Source organism: Anolis carolinensis, chromosome 6 (assembly GCF_035594765.1).
Source record: "Anolis carolinensis isolate JA03-04 chromosome 6, rAnoCar3.1.pri, whole genome shotgun sequence".
NCBI classification, from domain to species: Eukaryota; Metazoa; Chordata; class Lepidosauria; order Squamata; family Dactyloidae; genus Anolis; species Anolis carolinensis.
This window is the reverse complement of record NC_085846.1, coordinates 100,349,134-100,376,479: the sequence shown is the minus strand read 5'-3', so window position 1 is coordinate 100,376,479 and position 27,346 is coordinate 100,349,134. Positions and strand designations below refer to the sequence as shown.

At 39.7% G+C, this 27,346-nt stretch overlaps 2 protein-coding genes across 3 annotated transcripts in view; both read right to left on the bottom strand.

Moving 5' to 3' along the window:
- Positions 1-1,660: 1,660 nt before the first annotated feature.
- On the bottom strand, positions 1,661-22,632 carry LOC100564856 (phthioceranic/hydroxyphthioceranic acid synthase). The gene is made up of 8 exons (XM_016994278.2): positions 17,342-22,632; positions 16,880-16,934; positions 15,301-15,364; positions 14,483-14,636; positions 11,309-11,469; positions 10,170-10,373; positions 8,526-8,707; positions 1,661-8,305 (listed from the first exon to the last, which is right to left on the bottom strand). Exons 3-8 carry the CDS (start codon positions 15,353-15,355, stop codon positions 2,756-2,758), a joined length of 6,306 nt encoding a protein of 2,101 aa, XP_016849767.2. The 5' UTR covers positions 15,356-15,364; positions 16,880-16,934; positions 17,342-22,632; the 3' UTR covers positions 1,661-2,755.
- Positions 22,633-25,229: 2,597 nt separating this feature from the next.
- Positions 25,230-27,346, bottom strand: part of yme1l1 (YME1 like 1 ATPase) — a 27,966-nt gene continuing 25,849 nt past the window's right edge. For both annotated transcript variants that reach the window (XM_003222080.4, XM_003222079.4), the window contains exon 19: positions 25,230-27,333. In XM_003222080.4, the coding sequence (XP_003222128.1) occupies positions 27,190-27,333 (144 nt within the window). In that variant the 3' untranslated portion in view covers positions 25,230-27,189. The remainder of the gene's footprint in view (positions 27,334-27,346) is intronic.

The following is a 27,346-nucleotide window of genomic DNA, read 5'->3' as shown; positions in this document are numbered from 1 at the left end:
TTAAATTGATTCTAACCGCTTAGAGATTACCACAACATTAATGAGTGTTGACTCTATGGAATTTGAGAGTTGCAATTCTGTAGGGTCTTTAGCCTTCTCTGCCAAAGAGTACTGGTGCTTTACTAAATTACAACTCCCATGTTTCCATATAATTGAGTCATGGCAGTCAAAGCAGTGTCAAACTGCATGAATTATATAGTGTAGATGCACTGTGAGATACTGACCCCTTCTATACTGACCACTTAAGTTGGTATAGAGATGTATTAGCCCAGTGGTGGCCAAACGCTGCACAGGGCTGATCCGAGGTAATGCGGGGCATGGCCACCTTAATATAATACCACATGTTACCCAAACTTAAGGGAAAGTCCATATTTAGCCAGAGAATTCAGATTTCCCCTTTATTTAGGATCTTTGGGAATTGTTGGATTGGTTCTACTGCAATTATGACATTGTGTGTTGTTTTGTGGCACTTGATCTTTTTATAAAAACATATAGTGGGTACAGTGCCATTTTTATTAAATGTCTATATAGAGAGTAACAGACTTATCTTGACTGGGAATGTGTGTCAGTTTATATAACATCATTTAATGTTGTTTATTGATGTTTCCTAGCTCGAAAAAAGAGTTTACATTGAAAGATAGAGTTAAAGCAGGTCTTCCTTTATATATACTCCTGGCCTTCTTTCCCAGTTGAGACCAGAAACGAGGAGGTTATAACACAGAAGCTTTATTTCTGCAGAAGCAAAACCCACGGTGGGTTCTGTAAATGCTCAAAAATCCACACAGAACAAAGAAAATGAAAGCAATTTATAAGAACACACATTTCACACTAACATTTCTTTGCCCTCCCAGTTCCATCTCCTTTCCACCTCCGGCTCTTGTCCCTCCCCTAACTCCACCTTCTCGGTTCACTGACCATGTACGAAATACTCAGTGAAGTCATTATTTTTCAGTTTGCAACTTGCATAACTTTTCGGCTGCTTCTGCAGACTGAGCTTCACTTTTGGTCATAGTGTTCGTTGCTAAGGAAACTTTTACATTCCATCATCACTTATCCTTACCAATTTCCCTCTCCTACCTCTGTTGTGTTACCTGAGCCACATTTCAAAATGACCATTAATGCAGACATTTTCCTTATTATAAATAATAAAAATTATATTTCAATCAGGTGCATCTTCAATAGCAGATGTCAGCTCATTTTGTGGGGTGACTTGCTTGTAATCTGGGTTGAGATATTGCATGTGTGTCCAACCACCATCCCACAAAATGCTGCAATCTACACATGGCCTCCTATTTAAGTCTCATTGCCTCTTTTTTCTTTCCTTTTTTTTTTTTTTGAGGTATATTGCTAAAATTGTAGACTGTAATGTTGTTATTGCTGAATTTATTTCTTGGAGCAAGATTACACATAGACAGAGGCAGACAGCTCTCCCTCCACAGTCTCCTCCAGTGCTCAAGTGTGTTGAGTTTATCTTGCTCAAAGGAAGCAAACATAGGAATCGCGCCATTATGGTTCACTATTTTAGCACTGTAATTTTAGAACTTATTATTTAAAAAGGACTCATAGGAGATGAGAGAACATGGAAACCGGATGGAAACATCCTGAAAATAGGCAGGGGATGAGATTAAAATAAAATCAAAAACTGAAATAACATTTGAAATTTGGTTGAAAATCAGTATTTAATACAAACATATACCGGTAATGCAAGCAGTTTGAATTTATTAATAGATTGCAAGCAACATAACTTTTGACAGTATGTCAGTTAATAGTTTTCTGGAAAAAATCAGTTATATACTTTGATCAACTGATTAAAGGACTTAATTGTTTCATGAAATCATTTATATAATAAAATTCCATATTTAGCTGTTAGATTTTATTACAAAGCTTCCATTATATAAAAAGAAATCTTTGGTTCACCAAAAGCAAGAACGTTGGTTTTACTTTCCTACAATTATTTTATTGAACATTTAGATATTGGAGTGAAATATGATATACAGGCTCAAGGTAGAACTCCATGGTTGTTTTATGCACAACTTCATGTATTTAAATCTACAGGTACATTTCTTGTCAGGTTAAGCTTTAAAAAGTGTTTCAGTTTGTATTTTTAATTTATAGTTTTTAACAGTCTCTTTAAAACAATATTGCTCTATATAGTTCTCTTTTATAACAGTCTACTTCCCAGGAACTCAAGCCTCAACTGATTTCTAACTTCTTACACTGGCTCCTGTACTCAAACAGACTCAAGCCTCAACTGTCATTCCTCAACTGTCATCCTTTCAAACTGCATTCTAAACTGAGACTGAAGCAGTCACATGGTCTTCAGCTCCTCCCACTGCCTCAAGTACTTAGAGCTAAGAAAACTGCAAACCAAAGAAGACATACATTTCAGGAAATAAACCGACACATTATAAACAAACAAAACATTAAATAGAGAAGGCTTTAGAAGATTGCCATTCCCAACAAGATTAAATCCTCAAGCCACTTTTAAAATTGCTGGGGGTAAACAAAGCCTCTGAAACTCTCTATTTTAGATGTTGCAACAAATGAAAATGAACATTAAACATATGACAAACATTGCAAAGGCATTCTTCCAGAATTAGTTTTTCCAGGAAATAAACATAAAATAGTAAGTTTTAGCAGATTTTAATTATACATCTCTAATAGTAGTAACATTTAAAATTGAAAGAAATATTATCAACATTTAAGCAAGAAAAAATATGTTTGTGTTGCTTTTCCAGCAGTTCTCAGTCCCTAATTACATTTTAGAAATCCTGGTCTCTGTGGATTTCTCTTCTACAAATGATGCTAACCTAAGTACTGTAGTCTCTGGGTCAAGTAATTTCACAAGAGGCACATCAACCTTTAGTTCCTGAAAAATTTGATTCTGTAACGACATAGCTAACATAGAATCTATTCCAGCAGAAAAAAGGGAAGTATTCATTGAGATATCATTTGTGTCTGCGCCAGTGAGCTGGCTCACCAATGACAATATATAATCTTCAGCTTTCCCAGGAGCCAAAGCATGAGCTTCATGTTTTCTTGGCAGCTCAGCATCATTTCCCATTAATTCTACTGCAATTGTATACATACGGCTTTTGAAGGCTTGATTTCGAGAAAAGTAATGACTGCTTAAAGCCCTGAAGTTCAGCTTTGCAACAGCTTGCTGAGGATTGTTCAAAAGTAAGCTTGTTTTCAGATACTCATAAATTTCATTCAGCTGTAGAGATACGATACCTCTTGATTCCAAAAGACTTTGAATGTCATTTTGATCTTCCAATACTCCAAGATTCAAGGCGCCCCAGTTGATGGCTTGTCCTGGCAATCCATAGTTCCTCCTGTAATGGCAGAAAAGATCCAGGAAGGAATTGGCAGCAGCATAGTTGGCTTGCATTGAGTTCCCCAAAAAGGAAGAGATGGATGAATAGCACACAAAGTAGTCGAGATCCTGCCCTTCAGTGGCATAGTGAAGATTGATAGCTCCAGCAACCTTGGGACTTAAAACTTTCTCAAATGTATCGAGAGTCAATGCTTCAAGGACTGTATCATGTAAAACCATAGCACTATGGAATACACCTTTGATTGGACAGTCTGGAAAAACTTTGCTGATAGCACCCATGGCACGCTTAACTTCAGGAGTAAAAATCACATTGCACTGCAGACTGACTATCCGGCTCCCTTCATTCTGGTTCTCTATATTATGTATTTCATTTTGCTTCTCAAGACTAGGCTTTCTCCGGGATAGAATGACAATGCGTCCTCCTCCGTTTTGAGCAATAAATCTCACGGTTTCAAAGCCAAGCCCAGTGAGACCTCCTGTGACAATATAAACAGCATTGTGCTTAAATGTTTTCCTTTGGGACTCATACATTGGTATGTCAGAAATACTGCTTTTCTGCACATTGCCTTTCAGCACAGCAAGCGGGACAGACCTGCAGGCAAAGGTGGATGTTGTCGTGGTGTCTGTCCTCTCACTGTTTGCTGCCTGTTGGAAAATGGAACAGGGAGTGCTCCTAAATTGCTTCAGTTCTATTGATTTCAGCCAGTTGGAGAAAGCCTTCTGGGAATGCTTCAACGAAGCTTTCTGGAAAATGGTGGCAAGGTTGAGAAGATGAATTCTAAAGTTTTCATGATCACTTCCGACCAGAGATCTTATGCATTCAGACTGGTGGTTATCAGGTAGGACTACAACATCCCGGAGATGTGGGAGATTAACTAATTTTTCTTTGGGTAATCTATCCACAGGAGCCAGAAAAACAAGTGCATTGCACTGAGCTACACATTCCTGCAGCCTGCCGTCAAGTATTGTGCACACTGTTTTCCAGCCGGCTTCCTCGGCTGAGTGAGCAAGGACTTTGCACAGCACTGACTCTGGCTCAGGAGACATAATGCCCAAGGATCTGTTCTGTTTGGTTATTGGTAGCAAATGATGCACAATTTCCCATGCTATCCTGAAAAAAGACATACAGGGCACCGTTTCAAAACATGGCATTTTTCGGGTTTTCAAACATACTGCTTCTGGAATAATGACTCTTGAAGATCCAGCCACCGGATAGCATGAAACAACATCATCCCCCACTTTGAGCTTCTTCACATCAGGGCCTGTTGCAACGACCTTCCCACTGTAGTCCAAAGCCATGAGTTGGTACTTATCAACAGTATGTGAATTCCAGTACAAGGCATTTCCAAAGTTACTGCTGCAAACACTAACCGGATAATACTCTTCAGTGTGGATATGTATTCTTTCAATTTCCAATTCTACACTGTGATTGTCAAGAGGAAAATCAGTGTAATTAGACTTCTCAGCAAACATGCCTCTTGTTGTATTAGGCTCACATGTATAAAGACGGAATGACTCCAGCTTAGAGTTATGATGAGTAGACCGGGAAAGATTATTGCTGGTCACATCTTTAACCTGAGTGCGCCTGATTTCAGAAGTGTAGATATTCCCCTGATTAATCCAGATTTCAGGATAGAGATCTGCTTTGTATCCTCCTAAAACATCCACTAAGGCCAGGATGTCCATGGTACTTGTCGAGCTGATATCAATCATCTGGAAAGCAATGTCCGTAGCTTCAAGCATGCAAGTTCGTACCATGCCATACAAAGCAAAGCCAGGGTTCACGTGGTCGACATTCCTGTCTGCAGTCCTGTAAGTGATGAGCTTGATGGAAGATTGAGGGTGACTCTTTTCTTTCAATGCAATAACAACTTGACGGAAAGCTTCACAGCACTTTGATAAACTTGCAACAATGGCATCTGGTGTTTTTTCATTCAGTCTTTGAATTCCCCACATAAACAAAACATCACTGCACTCTTGCACTTGGGTCTTCATTTTGTCCAGAGAAGGGGATTCGGGGTTCCCGGACGTTAATAATTCCTCCCACTCTTCATACATCAGAAAGGTAGAACTTTTATGCAAGTATTTTTTCAGCTGTTGAGACACTCCGGTCTTGTCAGCTAAGACTGCAAATCTGGGTGCTTCTCCTGGGGTTTGGATCATCGTAGAATATGGGGCTTCTTTCCATTTATTTTCAAAGAGCAAATTTTTTTCATTCCTGGATGTTTCCTTGATGAGAGTTATCCCAACTCGTTTCATCTCAACCAAAACAGAGCCATGTTTATCTGTGAAGCAGCCACAAAACTCTAGGTAGTTCTCTGTCGATTTGTTGATTTTCAAATACATCTTCATTTCTTCCTCTAAAGGCCGAAGAATGACAAAACTGTTTATGCTTGATGGAAACCACGTGCCATTTTTGGAAAATTTTAGAGTCACGACTCCTGTCATTTGCATAATACAGTCTAAGAGCACTGGATGGATAAAATACTCATGCATTTCTTCCCTAATCTCTTTGCTCACTTTGATCGTGGTTATCGCTTCCTTCAATTCTTCACAAAGGAATACATCATCGAGCTGCTTGAATATCAAACCATAATAAAATCCAAATTTTGACAGTGTTTTATACACTTCATTCTTGCTGACACACAATTTACACCGCTGAAAAATATCTTTACATGCAATGCTCTTTTCTTCGAGACAGACTTCTGGGTTCTGTTTGATTCGTCCTGATGTGTAAACCGCCTCTGATGAAGAAGACAGTATTTTGAAATCTCTTCCTTCTTTTTGTGAGTCCAGTTTTACCTTTAAATCATGAGGATCTACATTTAAAACACAGGGTGAGATGAACTTAATGCTTAGTTGATATAGATTTATGGGCACTTTTGGTCTGGAGCCAGTCAGCACAGCAGCCAGAGCAAGCTCCACAAAAAAAGCCCCAGGGACGAGAGCAACGCCGTTGTGTTTGTGCTCAAACAGGTAAGGAGTTAGTGCCGTGGATAAAGAGCACCTGAATTCGGTGTTATCATTGTTAACACTGTGGATTAAGAGATGATTTGAGTTTCCAGCTCTTTCAGTTGTCTGTCTGTCCTGGTTATTTAATGACCCGAGTGTCTTATGATCAAACTGATACCTGGGATAGGCTGCTGGTATACCTTGATATCCCTCAAAGAGATGGTCCCAGGATGGATTCAATCCCAGTTCAAAGAGGCCTTTTACGAGATTGAGAAGTGTTTCGTGCTCTCTGAAAATTTGCAAAGAAGGAAATACTTTGGTCTGAGTGCCTAATATTTGTTGGATGTACCTCTGCAAGGCTCTTTGTGGTCCTATCTCTACAAATGCAATATTGTCCTTGTCCTTTGCTAACGTCACGATGGCCTCTGCAAAACAAACAGCTTCTCGAGCCTGTCTGGCCCAGTAGTTGCCAGTGACAAAATCACCATCTGAAGCAGCTTTCCCTGTTGTCGATGAAATCAAGTCTATTTCTGGATTCCCTTTCTTTAAATCTGACAGACTTGTTGCCAGCTCTGTCAATATTGGATCCATCATGTAGCTGTGGTATGCAGCTGGAACATTTAAGACATGAAGAAATATGTTTCTTGTACCAAAATGCTCAGCTAGATGGTTTTGAATGCCATCAATGGCATCAGCATCTCCTGACAATGTGCAAGATTGAGGGCTGTTAAATGCTGCTATGCAGACTTTGCCAGAGTATGCACCAAGGGCCACTGACACTTGTTGAACAGGGATATTCCCGACAACTAGCATTTTACCCCCAGTGGCCTTAGCCTGAAGCCTGCTCCTGTGATGGATGACTTTGACAGCATCTTCCAGGGAAATCAAACCAGTGCAATGGGCAGCAGCCACTTCTCCAACCGAATGCCCAACAGCTGCAATTGGCCTGATGCCCCAATATTGCAGAAGGGTAACCAAAGCTACCTGCAACGTGAAGATTAAGGGCTGGGCAATCTCGGGACTTGAAAAGTCCTCCTGTTCTCTTTCCATTAATTCAAAAATATCTGTGGTGGAATATTTTTGAAATATTGCTTTAATTTCATTATATTTTTCTCTAAACACTGGCTCGGATTTCAATAAAGGCTCAAATGCCTCTTTCACATTCAGGCCATTTCCAGAGAATACAAAAACCAGCCGTGGAGGCTTCTTTGCAGGAACTATTTCCATTTCTGCCCCAGAAACAAGTTCTTGTTCTAACTGTTGGAGAGATGATACCACAAATGCTTTTCTGTGTTTGTAGGTTACATGACTTCTTCTACACGCTGAAGTATAGGCCAGATTTGGCAGTGCTATGGTGTCTTTTGTTTTAAGGTATCTAGCCGTGTCTTCCATGGTCAATTTGAAAGAATTAACAGAAGCTGCAGAGATAAGAAATAATTCTACAGGCCTTTTGACTGAAGGAAGAACTTGGGTTTGCTTAAACTGTCTCACAACCACATGGGCATTGGTTCCTCCAAATCCAAAAGAGTTGATCCCAGCTATTCTTCCAAATTCACTGGGCTCATCCCATTTCTCTACTGTTGTTGGAATGGAAAGGTTTAATTTCTCTGTATTGATGCTACTAGTGCTTTCTGAAAAGTGCAAGGAGGGAACAATCTTGCCATGGTGCATCATGAGAAGGACTTTGATTAAGCCGGCTGCCCCAGCCGCAGACTCTGTGTGTCCGATGTTCCCTTTCACGGAGCCAATCTTGATAGGCGGGAAGTTAGAAGGCCTCTTTTTACCAAGGACATTGCCTACACTCTCTGCTTCAACAGGATCTCCCGCAGGCGTTCCTGTGCCATGTGCTTCAACGTATTGTACTGTGGACGGATCAACATGCGCTGGATAAATTTTGCATAGCAAATTTTCTTGCTCCTGCTGAGATGGTCTGGTGATCGGAGTGACTGACCTTCCATTTTGATTGACAGCACTCATGCTGATAACTCCCCATATTTTGCTGAAGTCTTCCTGTGCCTGTTTTGAAAGATGGAACAATAGGACACCATTATTAAATCTTCATAAAACCATGTTTTCAGCAATAATTTATATTTTATATTATACTACATTTCTATTAATGTTCCATACTCATTTGAAAAAACTGACTCAAATGTACATTAAATAAGCCATACCCCTCTGGTACAACTCATGAAATATGTGTGATTTATATCAAACAAATTCTATATGGCATCCTTACCTTCCTTAAAGGTTTCAGCAAGAGAACCCCACAGCCCTCTCCTCTTCCATAGCCATCAGCTTTTGTAGAAAAGGGTTTGCTAATTCCTTCTGGAGAGATCATTTTTGCTTTACTAAGAGATACGAAAACCCCGGGCTCTATGATACAGCTAACTCCTGCACAAAGAGCGGCTTCACAGTCTCCTGTGGGATGAAAGAACATTTGTTTGAGGTGCTGTTAGACTCACTGTTTGTTTTTTTTGCAAAAAAAAACCCACTGTCACTAAAAAAACAGTTTCACTTATTAAACAAAACAGTAAATCTACCAGTTGTGCTTGGCTATCTGTTTCCTACAGACACATTTTGGAGCTAAGTATCGCAAGTATCACAATAGAAAATTGTGGACCTCATCACATGAAAGTGGGGGGAAAGGTGTAGGTAGAGGAAACCGTCTTCTTTCATTCCCTACCATCAGATCCTGTGACTTTCGGTGTCCAGGGATGTCAACCCATCTCACATCCTTTCCCTGCTTCTACCTGGCTTCTCCCATTGAGAGTTGGGTAGCACCGACTCCTGACAGTGCAGTTTTCCCTCTGTTTCCCTGCGCTGCCACCACAGAGTCCCACAGCAACTACCAGAAGTGCCCTTGCATCGTGAGATGGGCTCTGTGATTTTCAGCAGCGCAGAGAATGGAGAGAAGACTCCATCTGATAAGGTCCTATATCTAGCATCATCCCAACCAGATATGCCACTATAAGACAGGAAGCAAAGACAGGTCTCAGAAACTGAGCACATCTGGACTGTTTGTGAAGAAGTGATTCTTTGGCTAGCATGATCCCATGATTGCAAAGATTATGTACGTAAGAACTGATATGGCTGAAAAAGCATACCCCAGAATCCACTCTAGGTACTACATTTTTCATCTGCTGATACCTCCAAATGTGATTGTCTCATTTATAGTTTTATTTTACTGTCTTTACACAAGGAATGTTATCTTCCTGCCATACACCCTATTAAAGTGGCAGTTTTTCTTCATTGCCTCTTTACAGTACGCAGTTATAACACTGATATCATTTTAAATGCCATGGCTACATCTTATGGAAACAGGTTTGGAAGATTGGTGAGGCACTGGAGCTCTGTAGCAGAGAATTCTAAATTCTTACAAAATTACAAATGCAAGGATTGCATTGGATGGAGCTATGGCAATTGTATTAGTACAGATTGATAATCTCTGATCCAGAATTCCAAACTCCAAAATAATCCAAAAGTCCTAAATTGTTCAGATGGGCAGTTGTGCTGGAAACACCTTTGCTTTAGGATGTTTCAGTGTCCACAAACTTTGTTGTATGCACACAAAATATGTATAGCATTACCTTCTAAAGTTCTATATGAACCACATATGAAATTGATGTTTAGTTTTGGGTCCCTTATCTCCAAGATATCTCAGTGTGTACATATATGCAAATACAGGTACCCCAAAACCCAAAATATTTCTGGTCCCAAACATTTGGGATAAAGTATACACAATCTGTATCAAATTGCTAAAACTGTGACACTGAAAAATCTAATGACCATCAAGGTCAGATAAACCATTGTGAGTTACTTTGAGAAAGGCAGAATAAAAGTAATTTCACTACATAAGTATTAATCTCTCTGATTAATTTACCTTGTTTAATTGCATTCAAACCAATGTGTAAAGCATAATGAAATGAGGAACAGGCTGTATCAATGGCAATTGAAGGTCCTGTCAGATTAAAGGTATATGAAATCCGATTTGCAGATATGCTCATTGATGTCCCAGTGCCATCATAATGGCTAAATGTAGAGCTGGTCCTACTCCTTAATAGTCTATAGTCTTGGTTCATCATTCCTGTGAAAATAATAGATGGCCTGTGAGAAAGTGAGTAAGAATACAACATGATTCAATCGGTGTAATTAACATACAGATGAACTGATTTGTGTTAACTTAATTATTATCTCTTCTCTATTCTGTAAATGTAAACTTGAACTAGGGGCACTTCCAGACAGTACCTATAATTGGGGAAGGAACGGGTTAAAAAGGGGATGCCCAGATGACATTTGTGCTAAATGCGCACTCATTCACAGCAACGGAGGGAAAACCCGATTCAAAAAGGTTCTCTTTTATCCCAGTCCGGGTGAAAAAAGCAAATTTCCCCATGACTGTGTGGCCCAGCAGTCATGTAAAATTCAGGATTCCCCTCTTTACATCAGTGCCGGCTTTAAAAAGCCCAAAATAGCTGATCAGCTGTTCGGACTCCCATGGAGACACAGCTGATTTCTAGCTGGTTTCAAGAGAGGAGAAGCTGAGAGCCATTAGAAGTCTCTGGAAGTGTTTATTTTAAACTTTATAATATTAAATAAGTTGTGCATAAGCAATTGGGGAAAGAGGGAAATTTGTCAGCATTTTAAAAAAAAAATCCCCCTGGAATGCACTGGTGCTTATATGCACATAGGAATCTCTTCATATTTGTATTCGGGTATTTGCATGTGCACACATACACATCAGCACATAATTGACTGGCTTTTTAAAAAGAAACCTTCAGAAGATGTCCCCCGTCTGCCCTCAATTTTATCCCGAGACACAGAAGGACTGTGAGGACGGCGGGGAAAGAAATCCCAGGATTGGCAGGTCTGAGTGGGGGCCTGCTCTGAAGTCTTGGGTTTGTTTATCCCGCATATTAATCCTGTCTGGGAAGTGCCCTCAATCACTAGAGTCAAATTGTGTAGTATTGTAGCATGTAATTGTGTAGTGTCATCAAAACATACATGTTTTAAGAATCTTACCAACAAAAACTCCAGTTTTAGAGCCATTAATATTTTCTCTAGTGACTCCTGCATCTTCCAATGCTCTATAAGTGCATTCCAGGAGTAATTTCTGCTGTGGATCCATATACTCTGCTTCCACCTCATTAATTCCAAAAAGCCTGTTGTCAAACGAGTTAAACCTAAAAAAAGAATTCCAACTGATGACACACAAAAAACATAATACTACCAAAACATTGATTTCTAAAGCTACTAAATAAATGTCTAGTAGTCGTTTAAGTTAAAATAAGAAAAGAGGCAAAAAAAAACCAGCTTCTGTTGGAGACAAGGTGGAGACAAATACATAACGATACACACACATATGTCTAAATTCAAAATACTGTGCGTCAAATTGTGTGTGCTCCACCTTGGCAATATCTCTCTCTATCTATACACTCAATCAAAATGAAAATCTGTGCATTTGTGGCAGAGGTGTCTACTTGGACAGACAGTCTCCCATCTCCACAAACAGCTACAACTCCCAGTGTTGAGCAGCCAGCAATGGCCCTCCCTCTAATGAACATTGCAGGTTATAGCAGACGCCGTGAACATCTATCTCAAACCCTGTCAATGTCCTCCCCAAACACTACGGCCCACCACCCAAGGAATGCTATCATTTGGGACCATTTCATCCTAGATTTTGGGTGTTTCCTCTATCACAGGCAGGCATCCCAGGGTTCTCCATTGCTGTGGAATTTGCACGACCCCTCCCACTGCCTCTCCCTTAACCCTTTCCTACCCTTTCCTATGGCACACAGCAAACAGAGCGGAATTCCTCAACAAGGCACACAGCAAACAGAGAGGAATTCATCAGCAACTACACATACTGGAAGGGGGGCTGACTCCACAGCATTGAAGTTGTAGCTCACCCTGCATCAAGTCAGAGCACTGTGACCCTCTTTATTAATGGACCTGGGTTACATTTGGCATGCAGAACCCTCAATGAGCAACAAAAAATACCGGAGGGCTTTAGAAGGATTTGGAGGAGTTGTAGTTCACCTACACCCAGAGCGCACTATGAACCCAAACAGTGAGGGATCTGGACCAAACTTGGCATGCATACCCAATATGCCCAGATTTGAATACTGGTGGGTTTTGAGGGGAATTGGCCTGGACATTTTGGAGTTGTAGGTACCGGGGTGTATAGTTCACTCACAATCAAAGTGCACTCTGAACTCCACCAAAGATGGACCTGGACCTAACTTAGCACACAGAACCCCCATAACCAATAACATGTGCAGGAGGACTTTGGGTGAAATTCACCTTGATTTATAGGAATTATATTTCACCTACATCCAGAGAGCACTGTGAACTCAAGCAGCAATGCATCTGCACCAAATTTTGATTGCAAACCAATATGCCCACATTTGAATACTGGTGGATTTGGGATGGAATTCGTCTTATGTGGAAGTTGTAGGTACTGGGATTTACAGTTCACCTACAATCAAAGAGCACTCTGAACCCCACCCATGATGGACCTGGATCCAATTTGGCACACAGAACCCTCATGACCAATTGAATATACTGCAGGAGTTTTGGGGAAAATGTTCATCATTTTGGGAATTGTAGTTCACCTGCATTCAGAGAAACAGTGACCCCCACTTGCCACAGAGAAGCCCCATGACCAACAGAACATACTGGAGAACTTTGGGAAAAAGGGAATTATAGTTCACCTGTACCCAGAGAAACTCCCACTGGCAATGGACCAGGACCAAACTTGGCACAAAGAAGCCCCATGACAAACTGAACATACTGTAGAGATTTGTGGTAATTAGCCGTGATTTTGGGAGATGTAGTTCATCTTCATCCAGAGAACACTGAACCTACCCAATGACAGATCTGCACCAAACTTGGCACACAGACTCAATACAGCCAATTGTAAATAATAGCAGGGGAATCTGGGAGCTCTAGTTCTCCCTTATCCAGAGCACTGCACCCAGTCAATGACAGAGCTGAACCAAACTTGGCACACAGACTCAACATGGTCAACTGTGCATACTGGCAAGGTTTGAGGTGACTGTCCTTGGAATTCGGGAGTTGTAGTTCTCCCTTATCCAGAGAGCACTGAACTCAGCCATCATTGGATCTGGACCACACTTGACACACAAACCCAACATGGCCAACAGTTAATATTGGTGGGGTTTCGGGGTGATTGCCCTGGAAATCTGGGAATTGCAATTCAACCACATCCTTATGCAATTTCTAATGGGAGCATTCATACAAAACAAACTTCCCAAAACAAACAATGCCTTTTTCAAATAACCCGGGCATTGCCGCATCCCCAAGCTAGTATATAATAAAAGTGTATGTATGTATGTATGTATGTATGTATGTGGCCAATTTTCTATTGGCTCGCACTTCCAGGGAGCCCTGTGACCGTCCGTCACCAACAATGGATCTGGACCAAGCCTGTCACGCAGACCCCTCATGACCAATGGAACATACTGGAGGGATTTGGGGGGGAATTGACCCTGGATTTCAGGATGTATAATTCACCCACACCCAGAGAACACTGTAAATTCAACCAATGCGTGCTTAGTTTGGAGCATAGTCGCATACCCATCATGGCCAACTTTGCATTCTAGCAGAGTTTGGAGGGAATTGACCCTGAATTTTGGGAGTTATAGTTCACATGCAACCAGAGAGCACTGTAAACCTAACTGACAATGGATCTGCACCTAACTTAGTATGCATACCCAATATGGTCAAATTTGAATACTGACAGGGTTTGGAGGGAATTGATCTTGAATTTCACTCTTATCCAAAAACCGCTGTGTGAACCCAACTAATGATGGATCCGGACCAATTTTGGCATGCATATCCAACGTTGTCAACTTTGAATTCTGATGGAGTTTGGAGAAAAATTGCCTTAAATTCTGGGACCTATAGTTCACCCACATCCAGAGAGCACTGTAAACCCAACCAAGAATGGATCTGGACATACCTAGGTACGCATAGCCAACTTTGAATATCTGCAGCATTGGTGAGGGAATTGACCCAGGATGATGGAAGTTATAGTTCACATTTTCTAAAGAGACCATTCATAAAACCTCAAAACAGGCAATGAGTACTTCTAATATTTATCATTATCATTATAAAAGATCTAACCCAGGCACCACGGGGTACCTAAGCTAGTGATTGATATTTAAAACTTACTCTTCAATAAGGGCTGCATGTCTTGTGGTTGTTTTTCCTTGTTTGTTGCTGTCCGCATCATACCATTCTGTTGTGTCAAATCTTTCTGGAGGTATTTCTCGAACACAGTTTTTGCCTTCTACCAGAACTTGCCAGAAATTATCAAGTCCTTCCCCTGTTGCAAAATAATATTTTATGAAAAGTTATGTTTGTCCAATGCTTATCTGAAGATTGTATTTGCCAAGCACAAACTTTTTAATCTGCCTGAAATATTTACAGACAAAATCAAATACCTGTAGTAAAAATATGCAAAGTACGGTAATTCTAATTCCTTGCTTACACTAGTTTATCTTGTTGTTGATATAAGGCAAGTTGCATTTCCCAGAAAACAAAACTGGAAATGAAAGTTGAATTATGATTTTGCATTCTAGGTTGGAGACTAATTATAATTTGTGCAATTTTGGGCCCCTTCCACATGGCTGTATAAAATCCCAGATTGTCTGCTTTGAACTGGGTTATATGGCAGTGTGGACACAGATAACCCAGTTCAAAGCAGATATTATGGATTATTCTCCCTTGATATTCTGGGTTATATGGCTGTGTGGAAGGGCCCATAGATTTAAAGATCTAATTTGTCCAAATCCAAAGATGATCTTGGCAGCCAAAAGGCTCATATTGAACACAATCATGCATGAAATATTACTCAGTATAATATTTGTACAAACTACCTATTTTAAATATTTTAAAATTGGAGTTGCCTTTCTCTTAATTAGTTTAAATTGCAAACAGCAGTTAAAAAAAACTGTTAAAAGCATACTAGCATTGTACACAGTACATACCTCCAGGAAAATTGCATCCAATTCCCACAATAGCAATTTCATCTTGTGTTTCCATCACTGTTTACTGTTATTTTGAAATTTGAAAAAACAAACATTTGAATTAATGCACATTTTTATTACTGGGTAAATGTTTCCTAGGAGGACAAGTGCTCTGAAGGAGAGATATGGAAAGTGTCTCATTGTTTGCCTTGGAGCCCTTCCACGCAGCTGTATAAAATCCACATTGAACTGGATTATATGGCAGTGTGGACTCAGATAAACCAGTTCAAATCAGATATTGTGGATTATCTGCCTTAATATTCTGGATTATATGGCTGTGTGGAAGGGGCCTGTCATATAGAAAGATAGCATAATTAAGAGGGTTAGAAAATTGATTCCCCTCCTTGTGTTTTTAATCCAGATGAAGAAACTGGCGGATGTTATTCTAAAAGGGATTCTACTAAAGGGCTAATGACATGCTTAATATCATGCCGGTTTGGCTCTCAAACATTATTTTTAGTATGTTTTGTCAATATTAGCGGCAGCATACACATACCACAAACAATCAGGAATTTTTAAGGGAGAAAAGAATGTCTTTAGAAGTCATGACATTTCTCCCTTCCATATGTTAAATAATATGCATCTAATTAGCTTGGTTTATTTGTCTGTAATGCTTAGGTTACAATTTTGTATGAATTGTGTCTGTAGTTTATATTTAATATCCACATTGACCATGATGAATGCTCAGTTTTAACATAGTTATTTTAGCGTTCTGTTCCATTGTAACATAGTTGCCCTCCCTCAGCAGATCGTGGTTAGTTGGAGTGTGTGTTCAAGGCCCCTTCCACACAGTTGAATAAAACCCCACATTATCTGCTTTGAACTGGAATATAAGGTAGTGTGGACTCAGATAACCCCATCCAAAGCAAATATTGTGGAATTGTCTTCCTTGATATTCCGGGTTATATGGCTGTGTGGAAGGGCCCCAAGTTGTTTCCAATTTATGGTGATTCTATCAAAGGGTTTCCTTTTAAAGAGGTGTTCAGACAGGGTTTTGCCTTTACCTTCCTCTGAGGCTGAGAGAGTGTGACTTATCCAGAGTCACCCAATACATTTCCATGGACTTCAGAGTCTCAATCCAACATTGAAAACACTATGCTATCCACATGTTACTTTAGATTGCCATTATATAGGGTTATTGTGAGTTTTCCAGGCTGTATTGTGGGAGAAATACTTCTCGTCTGTTGGAGGCCAGTATGAATGTTGTGACACTGGCCTCCAACAAACAAGAGTTATTTCTCCCTCACTGGACCTTCCACAGATATATAAACCTCCCTTGCTTAGCTTTCCAATATATCTTACAACCTCTGAGGATGCCTGCCATAGATGTGGACAAAATGTCAGGAGATAATGCTTCTGAAATGTGGCCATACAGCTTGGAAAACTCACAACAACCCAGTGATTCCAGCCATGAAAGCCTTCAACAACTCATTGCCATCATATAGTTTACAACACTAGATCCAGAATTTACAAATTTATTAATTTATTACAACATATCCCATTTAAAAACAGGAAGCTACTCAAAAGGAGAAACAAATACCTCTTCTTAGTAGATCAGGTGTTGCTCCACTGAGAAGTCAATGCTGAGCAGTCATCTGTCCTAGTAACAGAAGATATGTTAAGTTTTCCTCATTGGAAAGACAAATGCGGCTATGTCTTTGAATTCTGTGATTCTATAGCTGTAAAATAGCCATGTAAGTAATATTTGCAAATATTCTCATGATTAATAATAAAACATGCCTTATTAACATTGTATGCGGTATATACAAAAATGTTCTCCCACTCCCTGCAACAAGTTCGCACTAAGAAATTCCCTAAATGTGAAAGGAAGAACTTTTACTCTCATCCATTAGAGATAAAGCTTTTCAAAAACTTCATGCTTTTAGTTGAGAACATATTAACCCGAGATTTCCACCCCACTGGTAAACAATCTGAGAAGAAAATTAAAAGTACAGCAAAGGAGGAAGTAGGAATGTTTAATATTGAAATGATAAGTACTTACAGAAACAGGTTATTCACATCTATGTTTTGCCATTCTCTCAGCTTTCAGAAGTGTGCAGAAGAAAAGAAACAAAACTATGTAATGGTAATCCAAAAACTAAAACGAATGTATGCTACTGCTGCTTTATCGTCTTGTCATAACACTGACAAATCACATCTGTCAAGTTTCTTCACTTACTTTGCTTTATATTAGTTTCATTTTGGCCGGTGCAGGCTTTGAATTGGAAGCCTTTCCGTTATGGTTTCCTTGGAAATTCCCATGTGATGCAATTGCCAGAATATCCCTCTAATAAAGAAAACCAGACTCTAGCATTTTATACAACTCTGCAAAGTGTATTAATTTTAATTGGCAAGATAATTGGTTGGTAGAGAGTTAAGATGACCTGTGCAAACCACATTTCCTAGGAAAACACTTGTAATGAGTCAAAAGATAAAGGATGTGATTTCAGAACTATGGTCAGGGCTTCTTATCAGGGCAATAGGAGGCTCTAGAGAACAAAGGTTAAAACTGCAACATTTATCTCTACTCTGTCAGTTGTTTCATATTCAATATAAGATATTACTTGAACAAATTTTTACTTCTGAGTCTTTTTTTTCATTCACGATTTTCATTCCTTTTATTGTTACTGTTTAGAGGAGAGGTATAGTAAGTTATGTTGTCAAAATATATAGAAACATGAACATGAAAAAGGAAGCAAAGAGTTTAGGAGAACCCAAAGGCTGACAGAAGTACCCAAAAAAGGTGGCTAGAACTGAAAAGTTTTTTTTTGTTTTGTTTTTTTGTTTTTAGGAAAACATCTCTGAAGGGAAGATGGCTCAAAACAGCAAAACTACTTGAGTCCAAAAAGGATCCTTCTAAACTCTAAAATCAGGACAGTAAATAAAGAACAACACAGGGGAATTCCAGACAGGAAACAATTCAGGGGGAGCTAACACCTCCTAACAAAGGATCCCCCAGGCAGGAAGCAGCCAGGCTTTGAAGCTGCCAGGCTATTCAATGCTAATCAAGGTGGCCAATTGCAACATTCACACTTGCCTCCAACAGACAAGAGTTCTTTCTTCCACCCTAGATATTCCATGGATATATAAACCCCTTTTGCCTAGTTTCCAACACAACCTCTGAGGATGCCTGCCGTAGATGTGGACAAAATGTCAGGAGAGAAGGCTTCTGGAACATGGCCATACATCCTGGAAAACTCACAGCAACCTAATACTTCTTTCAACATTGTTTCTCTCCATTCACACAAGGCTAAGTCTCGGACAAAGTTCTATCAGGCTTCCAGTGTGATAATAAAATTGGGTACATTCCTTTCTGAGAATTTTAACATTTGAGGAAATAGAGCAGCAGCCAATAGGTGTATTTATTCAGAAGCATCAGCACAAGAAGAGGCAGTTTTGTAAAGCTGAAGAAAGACAAGTTCAGTATCCTTCTTTGGTGGTCAAAGAGTGACCACAGGGGTAGGGATCATGCTCCAAGGCCTGGTCCAGGTGTTGCATAGGTATTTGGGCATGCAACCTCTTGGCCCTGGCCCATTTAGGTAGCACACCACTTACTAGATTTTCATTCATGACAGTGCTGTGCTTAGCTCTGGGGAGGCTGGGTCAGCCAGCAGCTGAATATTAGAATAGGGGTGGCAATGGTGGCATCGGATTGGCCTTCCCAAAGAAACCATAAAACGAGGTAGACAGTACAAATATAAGCTATATGAGGATACATTTAGCCAGAATAACACATGGATGCCCAATAAGTTGAATGTAGTTCAGTTACAGTGTCAACTGGGGTTGGAGACAGTGGAAGACTTCAGTAAATGCAATATCTAAGTCTGGGAGAAGGACACATTTAAGACTGACACCAAGCAGCAACCAGAAGGATGGAAGCCGATCAAGGACAGGATCAGAATCCAAAATGGCCATAACAGATTAGAGAGGTGGGCCAAAACTAACAAAATGAATTCCAACAGAGAGGAATGTGCAGTACCACACTTAGACAATAAAAATGAAATGCACAGCTATAGGATGGGTGGCACCTGATTAGAAAACAGTCCATGTGAAAGGGATCTAGGAGTCTTGGTAGACCATAAGCTGAACATGAGTCAACAGTGTGATGTGGCAACTAAAAAAGCCAATGCAAATCCAGACTGTATCAATAGGAATATAGTGTCTAGACTGAGGGAAATAATAACCCCACCTTATTCTGCTGTCGTCAGACCTCACCTAGAATCCTGTGTCCTGTTCAGGGCACTATAATTAAGGGAAGATATTGACAAACAGAAACATGCGTTGTGCAACAACTTAAACAGCCAATACGATTCTAGGCTGTGTGAATAGGAGTATAGTGTCTAGTTCAAGGGAAATTATAGTCTCACTCTATTCTGCATTGGTCAGATTTCACTTGGAATACTGTGTCCAGTTCTGGGCACCACAATTCATGAAGGATATTGACAAACTAGTAGGTGTCCAGAGTAGGGCAACCAAAACAATGAAAGGTGTGAAAACCAAGCCCTATGAGAAACAACTTAGGGAGATGGGTATGTTGAACTTGAAGAAAAGAAGGCTGAGAAAGGACTTCATAGCTCTGTTAAATATTTGAAAGGATGTGACATTGAGGAGGGGAGAATCTTGTTTTTTGCTGCTCTGGAGACTGGGACACAACAGAGCAATTGATTCAAATATCAGGAAAAGAGATGCCACCTAAACATTAGGAAAAATGTTCTGATGACACCGTTTCCCCGAAAATAAGACCTACCGTGAAATTAAGCCCTAGCATGATTTTTCAGGATTTTTGAGGATGCTCAAAATATAAGCCCTACTTCAAATAATAAGTCCTAGTTATAGTTCATAAAAGTCATTTTAAATAGTGTCCAGGCAGCTATACTTAGGCCCTAATGAATCCTTTGGAACAAAAATTAATATAGGAGCCTGTCTTATTTTCGGGGAAACAGAGTAAAAGCTGTGTATCAATGAAATATACTCCCTCAGAATACGGTGGAATCTCCTTCTTTGGAGGTTTTCAAGCAGAGGCTAGATGGCCATCTGTCAGGAGTTCTTTGACTGCATATACTTGTAAGGCAGATAGGGGTTGGACTGGATGGCCCTTGAGGCCTCTTTCTATGAAGATAACATCTGTTGAAAAGGGAACAAGGGTGGAACAAAAATTCAACATGGAAGTCACAGAGTGTCAGAAAATGATGTGGGTCCCTATTGAATGATATCTGTTTGGTTGCTGCTGTGGAGGGGGCACTTTGGTGGAAGGTGGGCTGCAAGGGCTCATCCCACTAGACCCATTTTTATGGTGGTTGGCATGGGTTATAGATCCAGTATTGGGTGACCAGTGTCTATCAGGCATTAGAATAACACGAATGTCTCCTTAGGGGATTTGGAGTGTGTGGCATGGAGCCAATCCTGTCCAGATAGAGGTGGATACCCAACCTACACACCCTGATGTTTGGGAATGCATATAGCTGCACCATCCTGTGTCATCTGAAGGAATCTGTCATTGGGCTGGATTAGCTGGCTCAATCAATCAATATGTGGATTACGTAGATCTAGATGCATGACTATGCTACAGCTCTAACCAAATAAGGTTGTGGAAAGTTCTTTCTATTTAACAGTGACTGGATGATCTGTGGTTTACTTAGGGAGGGTAATCTTGCCCCCAGACCATGCAAATGAATGTGTGACAAATTCCCCATTTCTCAGATCTCACATAAGGAAGCAGCAAGTAGCTTAAGAAGATAAACATTATGGCATATTCTAGTTGTTCACAGGAATAAATGATTCATGTGTAAGTTCCCTATACCTACTTCTGTATTCTCTTTCATGTTTCCCTTTATGTTCTTCTGCTTTCTCTCAGTTACCCACAACTGTCCTGCACCATTTTATTTCAGATCATTCTTGATTATTTCAAATCCAAATTGTTCCTTCTACCTTCCTGTTATTTAGAAAATCATTTATTTAGCATTGCTGTATCATCACCCAGTCCATGTGGACTCCTAAAGCAGTGAATAGTTGGTTCTCCATATCCACCAATTCTGCTTTCATGGATTAAAACCATCCATAATTTTTTAAAAGGATACTAAAATATTTAAAAGTTGGGTTGTTGTATGTATTCCGGGCTGTATGGCCATGTTCTAGAAGTATTCTCTCCTGACATTTCATCCACATCTATGGCAGGCATCCTCAGAGGTTGTGAGGAATGGAGAAACTAGGCAAGGAAGGTTAATATATATCTGTGGAGAGTCCTGGGTGTGAGAAGAGTTCTTTGTCAGTTGGAAGTCAGTGTGAATGTTGCAGTTAATCACCTTAACTGCCTTTGACAACACATATTTAAAAGTTGTTTATACCACAATTAATAAAAATGGAAACAGAAGTCAGGAAATTCAAAGAAGACTGAAAGTTGGGAAAGAAGCTGTCAAGGAATGATAAGACATCTTCACTTGAAATCATGTATCACTAATTCCAGTGTCAAAATAACCAATGTCACTGTATTTCCAGTTTCTGGATATGGTTATAAAAGCTGTACAGTGAAGCTGGTAGGAAAAAAAGAAAATCCTTTGAAATGGAAAGCTGGAGTAGAGTTTTGTGGAGACTGTAATACAGTGTTAAGTGTAGGATTGCACTTAACAAAAATGATGAGAGGTGCTTACAGTAGTGTGCAGTATACATATACATTGCATGTGCAACAACAGCAATAAGATCTGAATGACTGGCGAAGGCTTCCAATATGTATTTTAAAGCTCATTCTTCAAAGTGCCTGTATGCAATCCAAGCTTCCTTGGGCGGTTTTGCAGTACTGTTGAGGCATCTTCTAAAACAAATATGGGTGACAGCTGGTCTGGGGCTCGCAGCTGCCTCTTTCTTCCATATCATTTAATTTTTTCAAACCCAATTTTGACTAGATGCTCACTTTTGAGTTTGTGGTGGGAGGGTACCTTAGACCACCAGAAGGTATGGAGCAAGTGCCATGAGAAGGCTGACATAGACTCATGGAAGCTGTGCCCCTGCAATGTGCCCCTCTTCATTTTATGCTAGCACACATTTTTGCAGCAATTAAGGAGAGGGTTGTTGTGTTTTTTTCCAGGCTGTATGGCCATGCTCCAGAAATTCTGGAACATGGCCATACAGCCCGGAAAAACACACAACAACCCTGTGATTCCGGCCATGAAAGCCTTCAACAACACAATTAGGGAGAGCTTCAGAGAGGTCTTAGTAGGGTCCTCCATTTCTTTCCCATTGTTGAAACAGCATATCAATGGTGTAACACAGTGGGTCTCAACCTGTGGGTCCCCAGATGTTTTTGGCCTTCAGCTGGTAAACTGGCTGGGACTTCTGGGAGTTGTAGGCCAAAACACCTGGGGACCCACAGGTTGAGAACCACTGGTGTAACAGGAAAAGTTGTTCCCACATAACTTTTTTAGAAATGCAACATTTCCTTGGAAGGGCAGAACAGTTGAATCACATAGAAAAGAGATCCTCAAAACAACTTTTGCTAACTGAACTATCCCTAAAGTTCAAAGTACCAAAATAGTTCTCCAGTTTACACAGAATTTCCTGGATACCCATAGGTACAGGTTAACTAATAATAATAATGCAAAGAAATATTTGCATATCTACAAGGACACTCAAATATTTATTTGTTTTTTCCTCATTGCTGAAATAGTATATCAATGGTGTAACAGGGGAAGTTAATAATATATTGTTTCCACGGAACTATTTTTAGAAATACACAATTTCCTTGGGAGGGCAAAGCAAGTGAATCACTTAGAAAAGGGATCTTCAATACAAGGTTTTGGTAACAGAACTATCCCAAAAGTCCAAAATAGTTCTCCAGCTTCCCCGGAATCTCGTTACCATAGTTATGGGTTAACCAATAACAATAACACAAAGAAATATTTGAGTGCCTATAAGGTCACTCAAATATTTCTCCGTTGTCATCATTCTGATGTAGTGAAAGATGGATTACTGTTCTGTAATATGGAAACTCCATGGGTGTGCACATTAGCTGGAGAACAGTTGGGGTCTTTCATTTCCTTTTTTGGTCACCTCACCAAAACTGCTAGCATTTTTTGGCATTTTTTTCCAGGACTGCATCCATATACTGCATGTTTGATAAACTTTGGCCTTATGACATGTGAAATATATTATTGAAACAATTTTGACAGGAGAGTATGTAACTTTTTTCTTCATGGCCTCTGAATCACTGAACTGGGCCATCGTGTGCCTGTGCTGAGCACTCTCAGAAACTTCTAAAACTTTAAGATACGATTTTGGTGGTAGCCCTCTCCTCTCCCAACCAATTAAAACAGGCAGATCCAGCCAAAGCCCCCGTTCCTTTTCAACTATTCAAACCACCATAGTTGCAGGCAAGCAACCTGTCTTTTCACTCATATGTAGAAAGGATTTTGTATTCTGTCAGTCAGTTTAGGTACGTTTATATATTCTGCCAAGTGATTTCAAGGGTGATTTACCATCAGTGTCAGCAATGATTTTGGAATAACCATGTGTGAAATGGGTTGAACATAGAAAATGTACCTGTATGCAATTTTCTAGCTTTTAAAAAAAGTTAACTACTAGATTTTGGAAAACTCTAAACAAATGATTTGTTTCTTCTTGTTTCAACTTAAGTGGATTTGTTTTTGACTTCCCAAAAATATAACACACTTTGGAGGCAAAGTGTGTTAAAGCACTGAGCTGCTGAACTTGCAGACTGAAAGGTCCCAGGTTCAAACCTCGGGAGCCAATGTGAGTAGATCAATAGGTGCTCCATATAGTCATGCCAGCCACATGACCTTGGAGGTGTCTATGCTGGCTCTTCAGCTTAGAAATGGATATGAGCACCAACCCCCAGTCAGACATGACTGGACTTAACGTCAGGGGAAACCTTTACCTTTATAACCTATAAAGCACAGGTTGATTCATTCTGAAATTACAGACAAAATAAAAAAATGTACATCAAAAATGTGTTCCCCCCCCCCCCCCTTGCAACATAATGAATATTGAGATGTCATTTATTTGAAAGGACCAGTTGCCCCTGGCTTCCACTATCATTTTCTAATCCAGGAGAGCTCTTGGGAGAAAGGGAGAAGTCCCAGCAGATTGGAGGAGGGCGAATGTCGTCCCTATCTTCAAGAAGGGAAAAAAGGACGACCCAAATAATTACTGTCTGGTCAGCCTCACGTCAATACCAGGCAAGATTGTGGACAATATCATTAAGGAAGTGGTCTGCACACACTTAGAAACAAATGCTGTCATCGCTAATAGTCAACACGGATTTACCAAAAACAAGTCATGCCAGACTAATCAGATCTTTTTTTTCGATAGAATTACAAGCTGGGTCGATACAGGGAATTTTCCACAATTTGCAAATAAATTTGTGAAAAATCAGACAATGTGATTTCCTGGATGTGTTTTCTCGTGTTGTCTCTCATAGTTGAGGTCTACCTATGATGTCAATTACAGGCCTCTCTCATCTTTTTAAGTGGGAGAACTTGTACAATTGGTATCTGACTAAAAACTTTCCCCCCCATTGTATTTGCCTTGTAAATACCAAAGAGGCTCCTGCCTTTCTATACTGATTGCATGTCATTTGTGTCTACATCCTTGCATTCAAGTCAGGGCAATAAATATTCTCAACTTTCCCTCAAGGCTGCTATTTCCACTCTTCTACTTCTTAGAAAAGACAAGTCCAACAACTTGCAAAGATAAAGGCCAAGGCATTTGCTGACAAAACACTGCACAAAACAACAATGAGAAACTCTTATTTAACCCAGGAATGTGATTTCAATTTGTGTAGGGTCGTGGTGGATACATTCAGATTCTTAGCAAAGTGAGTGGGACTAGATAAAATTCCTCCTAATTAAACACAATTCATTAAAAACGTACACACTGGCTTAACTCTCAAATTTATTTACAAGTTTAAGATATGTTTTATACACCTCAATTTACATAAGAGGGAATTCAGAGCTAAAGCAATTTACAATTGCAAAAAAGAGAAAGCATTCTGCATATTTAAAACAAAGCTTTATTCAAAAATATAGAAAGCGCCAAGGTTGCTGCGACTGCTCATCTTTTCTGGTGTGATACTAAAAAAGAATACATTTATAACTTTTCAGCAAAGCAGTTTGGTACTCTGTTTAAATACATGCTCTTGAGGTCCTTCCATGTGATCCTAAGTTGACTGGATGGAAAAAGCAAGAAATGAAACTTGCGCTGAAACAGGTTTTTCTGTAATTAAGATTTTCTACCAATTCCAAAAATAACATTACCAATTATACATTTTCATTGTTGGTCACAATGCACTTTTCAAAAAAAGAGTAACAAAAAAGCTTCCTATAAATGAGAAGTGCTAGAGTTCAATTTTTGAAAAACAAAATCCACTCATGACCATACATCTCACCAAGGTTTTGAGGAGGAAGTGTATTATCACTTATATGCAATTTCACAATTTTTCTATGAGAAAGAAACAGAGCAGCCAGCCAAGGCCACTTTCTGTAAAAATGCTGTGCTATCCCAAAATGGAGAGTTACATCAATTCCCTAAATCTCAATTCCTCACTTTCTGGGGCCTCAAGCCCACGCCACACACACACACACACCTCAGAAATAACCACCTGGTCAAATTCAGTTTTGAAAAATAAAATGATACGGTAGTGGAGGCAAGGAGCAGCTGTGAGCCCCAGATCCTCTGGCACTTGCCCATATCTGTTGTAGATGATGCTGCAACAGTTTTTACCTAAAGCATTTTGGTAGCCATGTGCTTATGTGCAAAGAAACTGAAGATTTCAAACTCAAAGGGAATATGACCCAAACTGAAAAGTCATCCCAAATGTTCTTTAACTGACTGAAATCTTTCCAATGAGAAAATTGATAAAACCTCAAGCAGCCACATCATCATTTTAAAAACCCCTAAGAGTATGGACAGTAGCAAGGGACTGCAGCAGCACACCCCATATCTCTAAAATAAAATGGAAACATTTTTCCCAATACTACTTCCGAGGAGACAGTGTAGTTCTTCTCAGCCTTGATACACATCTCTTACTCTCAATCCCACCCACCTCAATATTTAAGTTATATTTGCATAAACTGAGGGCATCTGTAAGATAAATTCTATTACACCTCTCTGTCCTCCTACTCTGTTCAAAGAATTCTAACATCTTGGCATAGGTATGAAGGAGAGTGGTGGGAAAGTAATTCTGGTATAGTGATGTCTCTCCCCAATTTTCTGGATATTAACTGGCCTGCTAAATAAATTATTTCATTTTTTCTAAATTACAGAAGTATCACTACTCCGTAGCATTTAAAGATTTTTCAAGAATAAAGATGCAGGAGCAATACTGGACCAGAGCAATGAGTCCAGCATGCTTTTTACACAATGGCTGGTGAAATGCCTCTGAGAAGCTCACATACAAGCCCTCCCTGCTCATGTTCCCCAGGTAACTTGGGTTCCTACTAATTCTGATATTAGAGATCATTATAATTAGTTGTCATCAGTACTCTTATGCTCCATGGTGGAATATAGAAAGCAGTTATGCTCCCAGTCCACATAGAATAATTAACCAGGGAAGCTATATTAAGAACATACTATTCAGGTTCATTACATGAGGTTTCCAAACAAGCTAGATTCAACCCTGAGATTGGACATCTATTTTTGTGGGAAGGTCATTTTCTCCTTGTGTTTCTTTCTAAGAAGATAAAAATCAATAAAATGTAACAAAAGCTCACAAGACAAATTGTTTTTTTCCCTTAAGAAACGTGATTATTATCACACGTATCAGAAAGAAAAGAAAGCTATACTTCACAAGAAGATTACAGCATTCGTGGAAGTCGCCAGGATGCTTGATGATCTAAGTTATCATCTCACTTCGAGTTTTTTCCCCTCTAGAACGATCTGAATTTCTTTGGCATCCAGAGTCTCATATGTCAGCAATGCTTCTGCTAAATTCTTGTGCTCCTTTGCATGGGTCTTCAATAAATGCTTTGCCCGTTCATAGGAGTCCTGTTAAAGGTAA

What these genes read in the sequence shown, in the direction of transcription:
- LOC100564856 (XM_016994278.2), bottom strand. Translation starts at nt 15,355, where the DNA reads ATGGAAACACAAGATGAAATTGCTATTGTGGGAATTGGATGCAATTTT. An exon ending in TGGATGCAATTTTCCTGGAG is followed by an intron (nt 14,637 to 15,300) that starts GTATGTACTGTG and finishes ATTTTGCAACAG; the next exon opens with GGGAAGGACTTGATAATTTC. An exon ending in TAAAACTGGAGTTTTTGTTG is followed by an intron (nt 10,374 to 11,308) that starts GTAAGATTCTTA and finishes TTATTTTCACAG; the next exon opens with GAATGATGAACCAAGACTAT.